General features: G+C 34.8%; 1 protein-coding gene across 1 annotated transcript in view; it reads right to left on the bottom strand.

Annotated features, from left to right (window-relative positions):
• The window catches only part of LOC125072835 (pikachurin-like), a 194,201-nt gene that overhangs the window by 51,597 nt on the left and 125,150 nt on the right, over positions 1-17,454 (bottom strand). Inside the window, exons 4-5 of the mRNA XM_047683552.1 lie at positions 12,860-13,227; positions 11,145-11,256 (exon numbers count right to left, since the gene is read on the bottom strand). Of these exons, the coding sequence (XP_047539508.1) occupies positions 11,145-11,256; positions 12,860-13,227 (480 nt within the window). The remainder of the gene's footprint in view (positions 1-11,144; positions 11,257-12,859; positions 13,228-17,454) is intronic.

The raw sequence follows: 17,454 nt of genomic DNA, 5'->3' as shown, positions 1-17,454 counted from the left end.
GTGAAAATAAAATTACCTTTGTAATTTTGATAGGGTTAAGGCGTGAATATACTTGAAATGGCTTCATTTGAGTTACATTGATTGCTTTTATTCTCTGTAATTGTTATCAGAAAACTTAAAAACAAATTAATATTAACCTACATTCAATATAGCAATTTCATATCTTCACCAATTTTTAACTTTGCAGAATATTGTTTCCGTATTATGTACGCTAAAGTACCACTTTGCTCCATAACTACAGGGCCCATAGGGTGTGAGTTTTTAATCGAACGAGGTCAATGATGTACTGGATGCTCTTAATTTAATACGAGACGAAGAAAAGAAAGGCAATTAATTCACTTCAAATGAAGTTAGAAAATATGTTAACTAAAGCATAAACTACAAAGCAAGACAAAAATGGCTTATTTTTAGTATTATTAATTGTAAAGTAAAAAGGTTTTACTCTTCGCTGAACATTTTAGATTAGTTGCCAAAATAAAAAAGACAAACATAATTATTATAGACACTTATAATTATGCGATTAACTCTGCCGGTGTATTTTTTAGCCTTATGACGACTAAAGCACAGAATTAAATCGTTATGAAATTTGATGTAGAGTTAGAATGGGATCTGGAATAATATTCAATCTATGCAAAAATAAAAATAATATTTAAAATTTTGAATAATACATACATATACATAACTTTATTACATTACTGGAAATTAATTTAAAGTCTCCTAAACAACCATTTACTTAAAGACACAGAAAGCTAAAATCATTAAACAAAGTGTTACGTGCCAGTTTGATGTCTTTACTCTATAGTTTTCCACCCTTGAATTCTAAGTCTTAAGACATTATATTAAGGTACATATTCTATAAACATATAACCCAAAACCTACTACGCAATATGTGGCTCTTACAAAACACGATAGCCGAAGAAAAGTTTTAATTGGCTACGAAAGAGACAACTATGCTACGAACGCTACATGGCTACGACGTAGCACTTGCGGTTCACGAACTACGAAAACTTATATGCAGTTGATCGCGTAGACACGTAGTGTAAAGCATATTTTAATAATCTATAAATTAATAGGTAATAAATGTTTGTGGTACCGTCGTTACTTCTGATATCCATAACAGAAGTGCTTTAGCTACTTACATTGGGATCAGAGTAATGTATGTGATGTTGTCCAATATTTATATATTTTATATTTATGAAGCATGCAAATCCTTATATGTATGATTTCCTTGAGTTTTCATTCATGGTAATTTCGACTACTATGCGAATGCTATTATTTTTAATGTGGGTTTATTTGGTCTCGGGGTTTTCTAATGAATAATTATAAAATTAAAAATAATTAATGTTAAAATTACACAAACAAAATTGTACCATTTTAAAAGAAAAAAACATCGCTTCTCCGATTTCAATATGTAGTTGCAGACTAACTTTTCGTGTAAAATGTTGCTTTCCGGAATCCTTTGATCTGACCACTAAACGTCGAACTTCGAAACTACTTCTAAATATTTCTGCCAATATTGCTTTCAACCAATAAAAACCACTTTATTAATTATAATTGCAAATTTAAATTAGATTACAGAACAAGTGAAAACTGTGAAATAAATAATGTATTTTTAATTTATATCAATGATTATGTACAAATCTTATTACTTTATAGCGTTAATATGCATAGAACCTGTTTCATTCTTACTGGAATACCGTCAAAATATAATATTATAAGTCGTTACCCACAACTACGCATAAACTATGAGTAAAATTAATATAGTTAGTATAATTCTTGTTCAATAAATTGTGTGTGTAAAAAGAAACCCCTGTATATCAGAGTTTTTATGATTGGCCTGGCAATATGAAGAGCCATTATTATATATATATATATATAGAGAAAATATATGTGCGTACTGTTATACCCTGGCTCTGCTAGGCTTATTGCTGACAGGTCTACTCTGACTAGCTTGTACAGCGGTTTGCCAATAAGTCTAGTTTCGAATTGTAGTCCAGAGTTCAGTTCGTCTTTATCCTCTGACTCGAGCGGTTGCCTAAGGATTTATTTCCTCGCGTACTTAAAATTATCCATATCCGTAATTAATGTTATTAAATAAAAGTTCGTGAGTGAAAATAATTTCTCTTTTTTTTTAAAAACCGATTTTTCAAACATCGCATAACAATTTTGGTGGCAGCGGTGGGATACGGAAATTTCCAGTTGCCAGGCACCGCTCCGCGAACTCGTTCCGTATCTCGAAATTAAAATAAAACAAAGACAAAGTGTTCTAAACCATATCCTGTGTTAGTGCATAAACATAAGTGTAATAAATAATACTTATGGTGTTATCCTTAACGTTTCGTTACGAAATCCTGCTAGATCCTGTGAGAGGTCTGCTTATTCAGTGAGAAATAAACCATTGCAATAACTGAGCTGTTACTGCCGGCATCAATCTACTATATCCTGTAAAGAAAACTATTGTGGGGTGAACCAAAATTTCTAATCTTCGGCTACGTAAACTCCAAATCTGAAACATACATACATACATACATTCGGCGTACATATATCCTGCATCTGTAATACGAACGAGAACCATATTCGTCACTCGAAATTATCCGAGAATCGGTAACTGGAGAAAGGCGTCTGGATCAAGTCACAAGAACGTGCCTTATCTCAGCGGAATGCTCCCGGTCACCGGCGCTTTCTTATCGGCCGCCTTCGCGCTACTCTTACTGTGAGTCTTTGGTCATTGTCTAGACTAAATTTAAGCTATTTTTTATTTATCGCTAAAACAATTTGATGTTTGGTATTCATACCTGGAACTTTTAATTTCGTTTCGTAAATACAATTATGCCAAAAGTTCCCAAAACTGAGGAAAGTAAACTAACTGTTGAAATTCCTGAACCACATCAGGGTGAAAGTGATACTGAAGTGAAGTCACCTGCTCTTTCTCCTCGAGTTACCAGGAGAACTGCAGCAGCTCACGCAATGGCTGAGCTCGAATTAAATATTTTGTTCAAATTCATTAAACCATACGATGGTAGTAGGGAAACTATTAACTCATTTCTTGTAAACTGCGATAATGCTTTCGCTCTTGCATCCGACACTCAAAAGCCTATTTTGTTTAAATTTATTCTCAGCCAGTTAAATGGTAAAGCAGAAGTTGCCTGCTCTATAAAAGAATTTGCATCCTGGGATCAGCTGAAAGAGTTCCTAAAAACGCAATTTAGTGAGCGTAAACACTATTCGCACCTTCTTACCGATCTCCAAGAAAATAAACAAAACCCACAAGATAGTGTGAGTCAATACGCGTTACGCACAGAGACATGTCTCTCTCAATTATTGACGGAAATATCTTTATCCAACACTAAATCCAAAGAACTAGCTGGTCGTACTGCAGCCATGGAAGACCTCGCTCTCCATCACTTTGTCATGGGACTTCATCCCCGAATCTCGAACATTGTAAGATGTAAATCTCCTAAATCACTAAATGAAGCGATCAATTTCGCTATTTCCGAAGAACGCATACAGCAGACGCTGTACAGACGCCCACAGGTGGACCAAAGACCCAATAATAATAACAATAAATTCAAAGCCGGTCCTTCTAAACAAAATTTTAATACGTACTCTTCTCCTCAGAGACCAAGCCCTTCGCCACAAGGTCCTAGCAATGTATTTTGCCGTTACTGCAAAACCGCTGGACACGATATCTCTGTGTGTAAGAAACGCGAATATAATAACAATCGTTTCAGGGTTCAACAAAACCAAGTGATTAATCCAAACCCTTTCAGGCCTTCCCCTCGTGTAAACTTCCTCGAACAATCTGAGGAAAATATCGGCTATGACGAAGTAGACTCGCCCGCCGATAATTTAAACGAATAGAAGTCTCGTCACGGTGTCGCCCGAGACAAAGTCCAAAAGTCGACACACCAATAAAATCTTCAAACTCCAGGGACCACTTGGGTAACCAGCCCCGAATAAGCACCCTATCCTCAAATTCCAGGGACCACATGTGTAACCAGCCCCGAATAAGCGCCCTATCCTCTAATTCCAGGGACCACATGGGTAACCAGCCCCGAATAAGCGCCCTATCCTCAAATTTCAGGGACCACATGGGTAACCAGCCCCGAATAAGCGCCCTATCCTCAAATCCTAAGGACCACTCGGGTATCCAGCCCCAAACAAGCGTCCAGTTCTCTAATCCTAAGGACCACTCGGGTAATCAGCCCCAAACAAGCGTCCAGTTCTCTAATCCTAAGGACCACTCGGGTAATCAGCCCCAAACAAGAGTCCTAATTGAGAAACCAAATAAGGCCAATCAACAGGGTAACCAGCCCCAAACTGACGGTCAGGAAAAATTCAAATCAACCCTACATGATGTTAACAATCCAAGTATTCCTCCCTCGTCTAACGATAATATCCATAAAAAAATCTATGAAGTGAACATAGATACTACCAAAAGATTACTACCTCACGTGTTACTTGATACACAAGCATCAGACATACCCCTTTCATTGTTGGTCGACTCAGGTTCTGCTATATGTTTATTAAAGAAATCCAGCATCCAAAATACCCAGAAGTTAGTCAAAGAATCGATTAAACTTAAAGGCATAGACCCCAATGATGAATCTACCCAGACTGAAGGTCATTTCCAACTCAAACTAAAATTGAAAGATAGTAAATCCATACCATTCAAATTCCATGTAGTCCAAAACATCAATCTGCCTTATGACGGCATCATAGGCACCGACTTCCTAACCGCCTTTGGATGCAAAATAGACTATACACATGATATTTTGAGAATAGGAAAGTTAGATCTTAAACTACATTTTTCTGAACCTTTCTTCGTCATTCCACCTCGTACAGAAGCTGTTATCGAATGCTCGATTCAAAAAACTGATCTTAAAGAAGGTATCATTATGGATCAACATATTTCTGATAATTTACTCATATCTAATTGCATGGTAAAAATAAAAGAAAATAACCGCGTTAATTTAACTGTCGCCAATATATCAGAAACCTTTGTAAATGTCAAAACAAATTTAAATCTCAATATCGAACCTTTGCATTCTACTGCGTATCCAATCAATACGAACACCCAAGAAGTGGTCAACCGAACTGACGAGGTAATTAATTCACTCAGAAAGGATCACCTAAATCAGGAAGAGAAAGATACCCTTATAGAACTCTGTTCCCAATATTCCGATATTTTCTATTTGCCGAACGATCAGCTAACCTATACTTCAGCCCTTAATCATCAAATTAAGACGAGTAGTGATATCCCTGTCCACACCAAATCGTACAGGTTTCCAGAATGCCACAAGAAAGAGGTTGAAACTCAAATTAATAAGATGCTTGAACAAGACATCATAGAGCCTTCATCATCACCTTGGAGTTCGCCAATTTGGATAGTGCCCAAAAAGTTAAACCCTCAGGGCCAACGTAAATGGCGAATCGTAATTGACTATAGAAAATTGAATGACATAACTATTGGAGAAACTTACCCTATTCCACAAATAACCGAAATTCTTGACCAGTTAGGACATAGTAAATATTTCTCAACATTGGATCTCACTTCCGGCTTCCATCAAATTCTCATTGCTCCCGAAGATGCTCCTAAAACAGCTTTCTCCGTACCCCAAGGCCACTTCCAATTCAATAGAATGCCTTTTGGGCTTAAAAACGCCCCATCTACTTTTCAAAAACTTATGAACAACTGTCTTTCTGGCCTTCAAGGTTCGCGATGTTTCGTCTATTTAGACGACATCGTCATCTACTCTCATGACCTAAGTTCTCACATCGAAAATCTGAGAGCTGTCTTCGATAGAATCCGTGATTTTAATCTAAAACTTCAACCGGAAAAATGTGAGTTCCTAAGGAAGGAAGTTGCCTATCTAGGGCATATTATCAGTGAAGATGGTGTCCAACCAAATCCAGACAAAACCAAAGCCGTAACCGAATTTCCAGTTCCCCAATCTCCAAAAGATATCAAATCCTTTTTGGGTTTGACATCGTATTACAGAAGGTTTATACCAGATTTCGCCAAGCTGGCTAAACCTCTAACATCTCTATTAAAGAAAGATACCCCATTTAAATGGCACAATGAACAACAACTTGCTTTCGATACCCTGAAAAATAAACTCGTCTCTGCACCAATTCTGGCATACCCAGATTTCACACAACCCTTTCTATTGACATGTGACGCTTCCAACTTCGCAATATCTGCAATATTATCACAGGGACCAATTGGAAAAGATCGCCCGATTGCATACGCGTCACGCACCCTAAATAAAGCTGAGTGCAATTATAGTGTCACTGAAAAGGAATGTCTAGCCGTCATTTTCGGAACGAAAGTATTCCGACCATATCTATATGGTCATAATTTCACAGTCCTGACGGACCACAAACCACTAGAATGGTTATTTAATTGTAAAGATCCGGGATCACGGCTAATCCGTTGGCGTCTGAAATTAGAGGAGTTCGAATATAAAATTCAATACAAGAAAGGGAAAATTAACACAAATGCTGACGCTTTATCTCGATTCCCTGTCAATCCAGTCCAGCCTGTAAATGTCCCTAAAACTAATCCTAATATAGAGGAAGAACCCTCTCATGAATTAGACAAGGATCTAATGGACCTACTAATATCACCACCATCATTTAATTCAGATGAATTAAACCAACCTTTATCTGACCCTCTTGACCTTGGTAGAAACACCTTACCGTTACCTGAAGTACCTATAAACTCACCTTTTCCGAATCTTCTTGATCCTAGTGAGGACATCGTACCACCTCCTGAAATAAACTTACCTCCTAATATTCCTGATATCCTTAGGAAGGAAATTGAAAATGAAATGACGAATCCGCCTGAACTCTCGCCCGCTCCCGAACAATCGCCAACCACTGATGCTCAAATCATTATTCCAACGTCACCTGCAAATGCCCCTCTAGACTTACCTGATGATAATTATTCTACTTTCCTAAGAGTAATGAATAATAAAGATAAAACTTTCACCACAGACATTCAAGAACATAACGAAGACATAACAAAGTCAAAACAAAAAATCGTTATTATACCCACTTCTATTGACCTCGACGAATCGAATCCCTTTGTACAAAATATTCTTGACATCATACCCGATAGCTCCGATATTCTAAGTAAAGAAAGAACTCTTAATTCATTCTTGTCTTTTACACACGAAGACAAAACGTATTACTTCCTCTTCTTTAAAGTCCATCATTTCGACAAATCCACTTACGAAGACATTTATGAAAGTCTTAAGTCACTCAGAAACGAATTGGTTAACAATCTCGATAACGATGTTGTTTCAGATATAGCAATAACCGAATTTAAAAACCCATTTGAAGTTCATCAATTTATTAAAATTTATAACATGTTTCTGTATTTATTCGATAATATGAACATCAATATCCATATATATAAAAATAAAATAATATACCCGTCACTCTCTGAAGTTCCGAAAATTCTTAGGGAAAACCACGATATCCCTATCGCTGGACATCTTGGTAGCAGTCGCATGTACAACCGAATACGGGAAACCTTCTATTGGAAAAACATGCGTAGCGATATTGAAACTTTTGTTAAAAAGTGTCCGCAATGCCAGACTAATAAGGCTCTCAGGCAGATAAATCGTGCCCCGATGCAAATCACTAGCACGTCAACAGAACCTTGTCAACGAATATCTCTTGATATCGTTGGACCACTGCCTGAAGCAGGACCAGCCAAATTAAAATACATTCTAACAATACAGGACGACCTTACGAAATTCTCTTCTGCATATCCAATCCGTAGTACCACAGCGGAGGAAACGAGTGAATGTTTACTTCACTACATATCTATCTTCGGTATCCCTAAGACAATCCTCACAGATCAAGGAACAAATTTTACATCCGACCTTTTCAAAAAGACTTGCGAATTTCTCAAAATAAAGAACCTTTGGTCCTACCCGTATCATCCACAAACCCAAGGAGCTCTAGAGCGAAGCCATTCGACTCTTAAGGAGTATCTCAGATCTTTCACTGACGCAGAGCAGTCAAATTGGCCTCGTTATGTTTATACAGCTATGCTCACTTATAACACAACCGTTCATACAACAACCCACTTCACTCCCTACGAATTGATGTTCGGGAGTAAGCCAATCATTCCAAATTCCATCTATGAAGAATCATCAGGAGCAACATACCCTGATTATGTCCGCATGCTTCAGAACCGATTAAAATATTCACGAGAGAAAGCCTTAGATTTTATAAGGAAATCAAAAGACTCCTCAAAGACTTATTATGACACTCGCACACGCCCAATTAAATACAAGGCAGGCGATTACGTATATCTCAAAAATCATTTAAGAATGCGTAAAGCACTCTCACCCCTTTGGAAAGGGCCCTACAAAATAATTAGAATTAATGGTAACAGTACACTTACTTTACTTATTAACCGACGTCACGTCACGCATCACTTCGACCAAGTGAAACCTGCCGAAATCGGAACAAACTCGTATAATAATAACTTGTAATGGGTAAAATTAAAATATAATAAAGTTTTAAAATTTAAATAAAGTAAAAGAGAGTATATTTATATATTATATACCTATACCTATATAAACCTACGTATATTAGCTTACTGTTAATTAAGATTATTATTTGCAGTTCGGTTCGAGGTCAATCTTTTCAAGATTTCATCCAGCCGATTACTTCAAGTTCGGGTCTTTACTTTGACTACTTAGGAAAACTCAAAATTAATAATGTCCAATTAAAAATTGTAATACCTGTAGATATTTCACATTTTGGCCCTCACATACAAAATATCGAAACAGCTTTAGGAACTACAAGGCGTTTGTGTTCTCAAACTTATATTATTCAAGCTGATGCAGAATGTAAAAGTCTGTTACAACCATTATCAACGCGCTTTCAAGACATGAGTAGAGAGTTTGCATCCATTTCGCACCTAATAGATAATAGAATCAAACGTAATGCATGGATTGGAGGTATAGGAACAATCCTAAAACAGATTTTTGGTAATCTAGATGAAAACGATGGTTTGAAATACGATGAGGCGATAATATCCTTGCAAAATAATGAAAAGCAGTTGACTTCACTGATGAAAGAAAATATCTTAGTTACTACTTCAATATTGACTTATTATAATGATACCTTGCATAAAATTAAAAATAATGAAGCCAATCTTGGTGAAGCTATCGACAAGCTCTCTCTTAGTGTCAAGAATATTTCTGAAATAACTAACGGATTACAAATACTTGCTAATATAAACGAACTACTTGACATCCTAGAAACATCAATACTTACTTTATCATTCCAATTAGAAGATATAACTAACGCAATTTTATTTAGTAGTCAAAATATTCTGCATCCTGCAATAATCACACCAAGTCAATTATACAAAGAGCTCGCCGATAACTACAGACGTTTACCAAACGACCTCGAATTGCCTGTTGCTTTAGATATAAGTTCTATCCATCTTATTTTAAATATATCTAAGTTAGTTTGTTACTATGTTAATAATAAGATTGTTTTTGTTCTACAAGTGCCACTGGTCCAAACCAGGGAATACGTATTATTCCATAGTATTGCAATGCCTACACCTTATAGACCGGAAGAACCTAGTTCATTTAGCTTAATCATACCCAATAATAAATATATAGCAATGACCAAAGACAAATCCTTTTACTGTATATTCGACACTCTGGAAATTTGCAAATCAGTAAGCCCAGGAAACTTCATATGCGACATCGAAAATGTGTATTCCACTGACGCGAAACCTACCTGTGAAAGTGAATTATTAGCAAAAGTGATAAGTGAAAAACCATTACAGTGCGAAACAAAAATCATAGTGGGAAAACTGGACATTTGGAAATCGTTGACGAACAATAAGTGGCTCTTCATACAATCGGAACCTAACAAAATTTCTATTGACTGTCTGAATTCTAAATTGTATGAAACAAATATTTTAGGTACAGGCATTATTAGCATCCCTAAGAATTGTATCGGATATTGTAAAAGTACTACACTAATACCAAAATATATTGTTTTAAATATTACCTCACCTGTAAATCATATTCCTGACTTTAGCTTAATCAACGACACTTGCTGTAACTTAGATAAGTTAAATAATATAGCAAGTAGTGTGTCTCCTATCCATTTACAAAATATAGATTTAGACGATTTTAATTCTGAAAATAAAAATAAAATTAAAACTCTTTTAAATGATTTAAATTCTATGGAAAAGACATTAAGCCCTCATATAATTAGATATGGGACACATTACTCCGTTTCTATAATCGTAGTATTAGTTTTTATCCTTCTATTTTTAGGTTATTTAACATATAAGAAAATAAATAAATCTGGCAGCAACCTACCTTTTCAAATTAAATTCAACCCCAAAAGATCATCACCTTCACCTGCTCCCAAAACAATAAACATAGCAGACGGACAAGACTCTGAAATAGAAATGACTTGCCCTATCGCTCCACTTAGGACTAAAATTTAGCAGAGACTTTGCATCAACCCCAAAGTCTCCTCTTAAAGGGGGAGGTGTTATACCCTGGCTCTGCTAGGCTTATTGCTGACAGGTCTACTCTGACTAGCTTGTACAGCGGTTTGCCAATAAGTCTAGTTTCGAATTGTAGTCCAGAGTTCAGTTCGTCTTTATCCTCTGACTCGAGCGGTTGCCTAAGGATTTATTTCCTCGCGTACTTAAAATTATCCATATCCGTAATTAATGTTATTAAATAAAAGTTCGTGAGTGAAAATAATTTCTCTTTTTTTTTAAAAACCGATTTTTCAAACATCGCATAACAGTACGATATACAATATAATATAAATATGTGAAGCTATCGTCTAGACATGTCATGTACTCCAATAAAGTTCTAAAAGCTCTATCGCTAAGAATATAAATATACTTATTAAATTAAGTAGCTCATAATAATAAAATAGAAAAAGGATTACAGTGTAGCATTACTGAATCCAACTCAAAAATAATCATCAGACTCGATTCACGATTAAAACAGTTCTACGAGACCATGTAATAAATAAAATTAAAGTGATTTAATAATTATATGAAGAAAATTATTGACGTATTGACAATCTCCTCCTTTTTTTAAGTAAAAAAAAAATACGTTAAAACTTACTGGGTTTGCATTTAGTGGATAGCGGACATGAGCATCGGGCGCCGTTGCATGTGTCACAGTCGCAACTCTCCACGGCCGTCGTCCTTTCTGGTGATGATGTACCTCCCGGCACCTTGTACAGAAAATAATATAAATTTATTTGATTTGTCAGTAACACGGAAAATAAATCCCTTCCGTTCCCTGTTCTATTTAAGATATTTGAATCGAAATTATTCAAATAAACTGCTTTTTAATATTCTTATACAAATTGAATTGGAATGAGCATTGTTAAAATCGCTCGAATATGTGTTGTTGCTACACACATTTGTCAAATTTCCTCACGATTTTTTCATTCACAGCCAAACAAGAAATGCATTAAAATAAAAAAAATAGACACAAGAATATTCAATAGTGCTTAGTTAATCTTCAAATAGTAATCTTCTATAATTTTAGAATCTGCTGTATTGAACGAATCACGTTAGGAATAATGAACAAGTCAGAACCATATTTATGACGTCACTTATCATATCATATTTATCAGATATATTACTTCAGAGATATTGCTTTCAAATTTATTCGTTGGTGTGGAACCAAACGTAAGTAATTTTTTATTTGAATCGTATGCTTAGTTACTCTGGTTCCATCGATTGGATCGGAATAAATCTAACGAAATGTGACCGGAAATATTTATTACAATGTCGAAATTTGGTAGAATTACTCCTGCTCTGCTGCGAGCCGAGATGGCCCAGTGGTTAGAACGCGTGCATCTTAACCGATGATTTCGGGTTTAAACCCAGGCAAGCACCACTGAATTTACATGTGCTTAATTAGTGTTTATAATTCATCTCGTGCTCGGCGGTGAAGGAAAACATCATGAGGAAACCTGCATGTGTCTAATTTCAACGAAATTCTGCCACATGTGTATTGTAATTGGTTGGTGGACAACCTGCATTGGAGCAGCGTAGTGGAATATACTCCAAACTTTCTCCTCAAAGGAGGGGAGGCCTTTAGCCCAGCAGTGGTAAATTTACAGGCTGCTAATGCTACTCCTGCTCACATACTACAGTAACAACTAAGTTTTGTATAATTTATCCGGAAATATCTATAAGAATTAATTTACTGTATTTTTTGTATATTTACGTTCGAAATCAATACGCATATGATATTACGATACATATACGACTATTAGTGTTCATTTCGTATCTCATCCATAAAATTATGAAACGGTATTTTCTTATTAGTCATAGCCTCTACTGGTGTTGCTCCATACACTTATTTGTGTTGTTATGATATCCTTACTTTTTTGGTTTTAAAGTTTTGTTCTAAAATGTATTCACTTACTAGACATTAAAACGAGAATTAGAGTGCTTTATGAACTCAATCACAGGATCATAACAATCTCGGTTACATTATTATCAGTACATATTATGTACAATGAAAAACAAACTATAAAACTGAGAATATATCTGAGTATCGCTACTTACATTTTTATTTGGATTGTTACACGAGGCTTTTATTTATTTTACAATATTTTTTTTATCTTCTTGTGTGCTGTTGTAGGAGAGACCTTCTAAGAATAAGCATGCTTTCTATGCTAAGTCCGCTTTTTCATTATTGTATATTTATTTATTATTGTAGTTGATATGTATAAAGTGTTAAATAAATGATTAAACCACTACTGCAAGTTTTCATCAATCAGGAGATTAAAAGTAAAACATGTGTCATAAAAAACTTACTTTTTGTTCTAAACTAGGTCCAAGTGTCGTAACTTTAATCTTAGCAGCTTCGAGCAAGGCGTCATTGATTCTGTCATCGGCTATGATATTAATATCTATGTTACTAACTCCGTCCTCGATGAGACTCTTCAGGCCATCCACTTCTTTGGATCTTTCGCCCGTAAACGTATAATTAGGTTCAATGTCATTGCTTAAGAGGGTTGGCAGTGTGGCGGGTCTTTGTATATCGTTATGTTTTTCGCTTACATTAGATTTACTAAGTCTATTGGACGGGGCTATTTCTAGTTCTGCTGAGAAAGATACGTCTTTCTGATAGAGGACATCCTCATGTTTGTCGGTGTTCTCCGTTGTTTTGGTTGCGTTTAATTCTGAAACAAAAGAATCAATAAATATTCGTACAATAAATGTTCACATGGATTTTAAAATTGTTATATTTTCCTATCAAGGTGATGGGATCCGACTGGATACAAAGGGCAGAGAATACGGTGACTGTGCGTTATAATAATAACTATATTGTTTACGCTGTACAGTGCATGCTGTGTCATAGGTACGTGCGTTAATACGAACATACGCTGTATGTACAACTTTTGCATTGTAGAGATTTATATAATTAATTCTCGATTTGGGGTCATACTAACAATACATGTCAAATTGTTTACGCTTTTTTAAGGCATAGGTCAGTGGACGAGTATATGGGCCACTTGATGGTAAGGGGACCACCGCCTATAGAAGTATAATAAGTATGTAAGAAATATAAACCATTCTTTACATCGCCAATGCGCTACCAACCTTGGGAACTAAGATGTTATGTCTCTTGTGACTTACACTGGCTCTCTCACCCTTCAAACCGGAACATAACAATACTGTTTACTGTTGTTTAGCGGTAGAATGACTGATGAGTGGATGGTACCTACCCAGACGGGCTTGCACAAAGCCCTACCACCAAGTGAATTTTATATTAATATGTGTGCTGTGTTTCGTTATATTTTAAACAATATATGATATATTATTTGTTTCTATTTTCCAATTGTCTCATAAATTTCCAGTATAAAACCCTTGTATTAGATGTTGTAGGTACATTTATGTATGCGCACAAAGCTTTGTATTATTGTTGTTATAAACTAAAACGTGCATAGGCGCCTGGTATGACTAGGCGCTAAAGCACGTACATTATTATTCACGTAGACATAAATTCACTCGAGGACGCGTAATGCAAGACTACCTAGTAATTGTATAGTTAAGAGCACTGCGGTTATTTAATTACTATGTTAATTTAATGTTAAAAATAAATAATTATTTTTACTAAGCGTTTTGTGCAGGCAAGGATTTGTTTTGTGTAAATGATTATGTTTTTATTTGATGCACGCATACTAGCATACGTAATCGTAGTTCAGATCTCGTACAGAATTTTAAATCCACTGAATAAAGTTCCATTTAACTGATTAATAAGACATTTATACACATTTTGATACAAGTGACACATGTGTATAAAATTAGGCTATATTTTAGTACATTGATTAAATTCAAAATAGATTTTTAATAATTTAACTTGGATTTATTTATACTTTGTAGAAAGAGAAAGTTTTTGTTGGAATGTTTACTTACGGATTATCATAATATATTATTATAAATAATATACATAATATTTCATTATTTTGATGTATTAAAAATACTATTAGAAGAATTAATTTAATTTGTATAATATTGCCTACATTCGATTTAGACTAAACAAATTTGCAATATTAAAATAGATCAAAAAATATGAGCATATAAATTGGCATTCCTAGGATCGAGCAAAGAACTATTTTCGTATCCGTTTTGATTGTGAAACTACTTCAGGGTAAGTACATTATTAATTGTGAGTTTTTTTTAATTATTCCATAAAACGTATTTCACATAAAAAATATTCTGAGAAATTACCTCTGTACATTAAATTTACACAGCAAAATTAAATGCGAAAATCTATTCTCAGTATTACTTATATAATAAATGAAATACTGATCTGATTTATTATAATAAATTAAAACGTCGGTAATATTCATAAATATATCAGATTTCTTTCAACGTCATTGATTCATTAGACATTTGCCACTTAACATTAATGTTTATCAGAAATAGTTATTTAAGAGCCGTGATGGTCCAGTGGTTAGAACGCGTCCATCTTAATCAATCGTTGCGGGTTCAAATGTGCTTAATTTGTGTTTATAATTCATCTCGTGCTTAGCGGTGAAGGAAAATTTCGTGAGGAAACCTGCATGTGTCTAATTATAAAAAAAATCTGCCTCATGTGTATCCACCCGCATGTGAGCAGCGTTTTGAAATATGCTCCAAACCTTCTCCTCAAAAAAGAAGAGGAGGCCTTAGCCCATCAGTGGGAAATTTACAGGCTGTTAATGCAAAAAAGTTAATTAATGCAAAAACCACTTAGATTCAAGATATTTATTGCTTTGCTGTCGTTTAATAAACTTGTCTACCAGGCGTAAATAAGCATCTACTATTGATTTGTTACGTACGGATTAGAAGGCTAGGAATAACAGATCATAAGGCCAATGTATAAAGATGCCCAATGGATCGGAATTGCGATTCAACGGGGAAATGCTGCTAGTATTCTTACTATCCACGCAGTCATGATTTGTACAGTAAATATTTTTATTTGTTTATAGCTAATTAATCCTAATAACGCCACTAGTGTTCGGTTAATTACAAATTTAAATGTTTATAAGACAATACTTCTAGCCAAAAGTATACCAAATCATTTCATGAACAGAGCTGATACATGTACATTTATTGAGTTTTTCATATTTATTGGCGACTAGTTTTATAGCGGTAGTCACGTTAGGTTCCGTATGTCTTTTTCTGTACCCCTGACAACGTGTATCCAAAATTTCAAGATGATTAGTAGTTAAGATATGAAAGCGTAAATATACTTATTTTCGCATTTATAATATTGGACCTTATCAATCGTTTAACTCTTGAATATGTTTTTCATACTTATTGAATGGTTTTTGAGTATTAAGTAATATTTATCTTTTACCCAACTTAAACGATGTCCTTATGTGACTTCTAAGGCTCGGGTACCCTTTCAAATTTTAGACTCAGGCATAAAAAGCCAATAAGTTTTGATCGGCCCGATAGATCGTTTGAACTCAAGACTTCGAAATCTATATCTAGCTAGCTCTATAAGCTAACTACTACCTTAACGAGACAGATACACACACACAGAGGCACAACTTTATCGAAATTATAGCTAGTGCCGATTAAACTAGAAACTTCTGGAAACAAGCATCTGTCACGTAAACTGCGTCATTCATCTGAATCAACTGTATTCGCGACTCAGTATTAACTCAGTAGTAACTCAAATAGCGTTTGTATTTGGATTACTATTGAATTCAGAGTTTGGATAGTATCGAATAAATATGAGCTACGTGACTTTTGCTCTCCTTGGAAAAATCTTTAAATTCTTTTATTCTTTACGAAAATATATGATTAAATTATTTAATACCAGTGACCCGATAAAGCTTCGCGTGGTCATATTTTTTTAATAAAAAAATGTATATGACAATGACAAATATAGAATCTAGAGCACTCAGGAATAAGGAAGCTCTATAATAGTGATTTTAGTATTGGATTATTCCGGAGATTACTTACACCTACAGAAAAATATACAAAGTGCACTTCTTTATAGTGTTAGTATAAAAGAAAATGAGCTTTGATAAAGAACTGAAAATGCTATGGTTTTCGAAGAGTAGAAAAAATAAAGAACTAATAGAATTTTGGTCTGGTAATTATTATAATAGATTCATTAAGAAAATGAATCTTTCTAATTAATAATTTTATAAATAAATATGGAACGAAATCTACTTAATACAATTTTCGAAATGGTTTACAGACGTACTGAGCACATCCTAACAGGATGAAATTTTACTCAGAAATACACTATGTTACTGAAATGAGCACTAAGATGATTTTTCAAAATTCATCTCCCAAATGGGGTTAAATGGGGAGTGAAAGTTTGTTCTGAAATTATCATTTCTAATAAATAAAAATTGGGCATCAGTATTTAGGCTTATTTTTGAGAAACGGCAGTTATTATAGCGTTTTTTCCATATTTGAAATATGGATGTCGGTATTTAGGCTGGCGTTTATGAATAAAGGTCAGTCGATAAAGCGCTTTCGAAAACTCATTCCTTAAGGAGGTAAAGTGGAGATGAAAGTTTATATGGTCGTCATTTATTAAAATGAAACATGCAAATTGGGGTTTGGGTCGCTGTTTATCTATACTTAATATTATAAATGTGAAAGTAACTCTCCCCCTAAAGTAATCAACCCCTAAAATGCGAGCGACGCCGCGGGCGACAACTAGTAAGTTTACAAAGATCAATGTTACAATGTTTTCCGATCGGACATCCCATCGGGTTCACGGCTAATAGGTTACGTACCTACGTGTACCCGATGAATATTATTTATTTTATACTGTACAGTAAATAATTTTATACGAAAACGTCCTCTTGGGTCAACATCGATTTGAGAATTCCTAACTGCTGTGTGATTCTGTTACATATATCTCACTCGTGAAATGTTGACAGCCGACGGTG

The sequence above is a fragment of the Vanessa atalanta genome, chromosome 22 (assembly GCF_905147765.1).
Source record: "Vanessa atalanta chromosome 22, ilVanAtal1.2, whole genome shotgun sequence".
NCBI classification, from domain to species: domain Eukaryota; kingdom Metazoa; phylum Arthropoda; class Insecta; order Lepidoptera; family Nymphalidae; genus Vanessa; species Vanessa atalanta.
The sequence above is the reverse complement of the archived record's forward strand: the minus strand, read 5'-3'. Positions and strand labels throughout refer to the sequence as shown.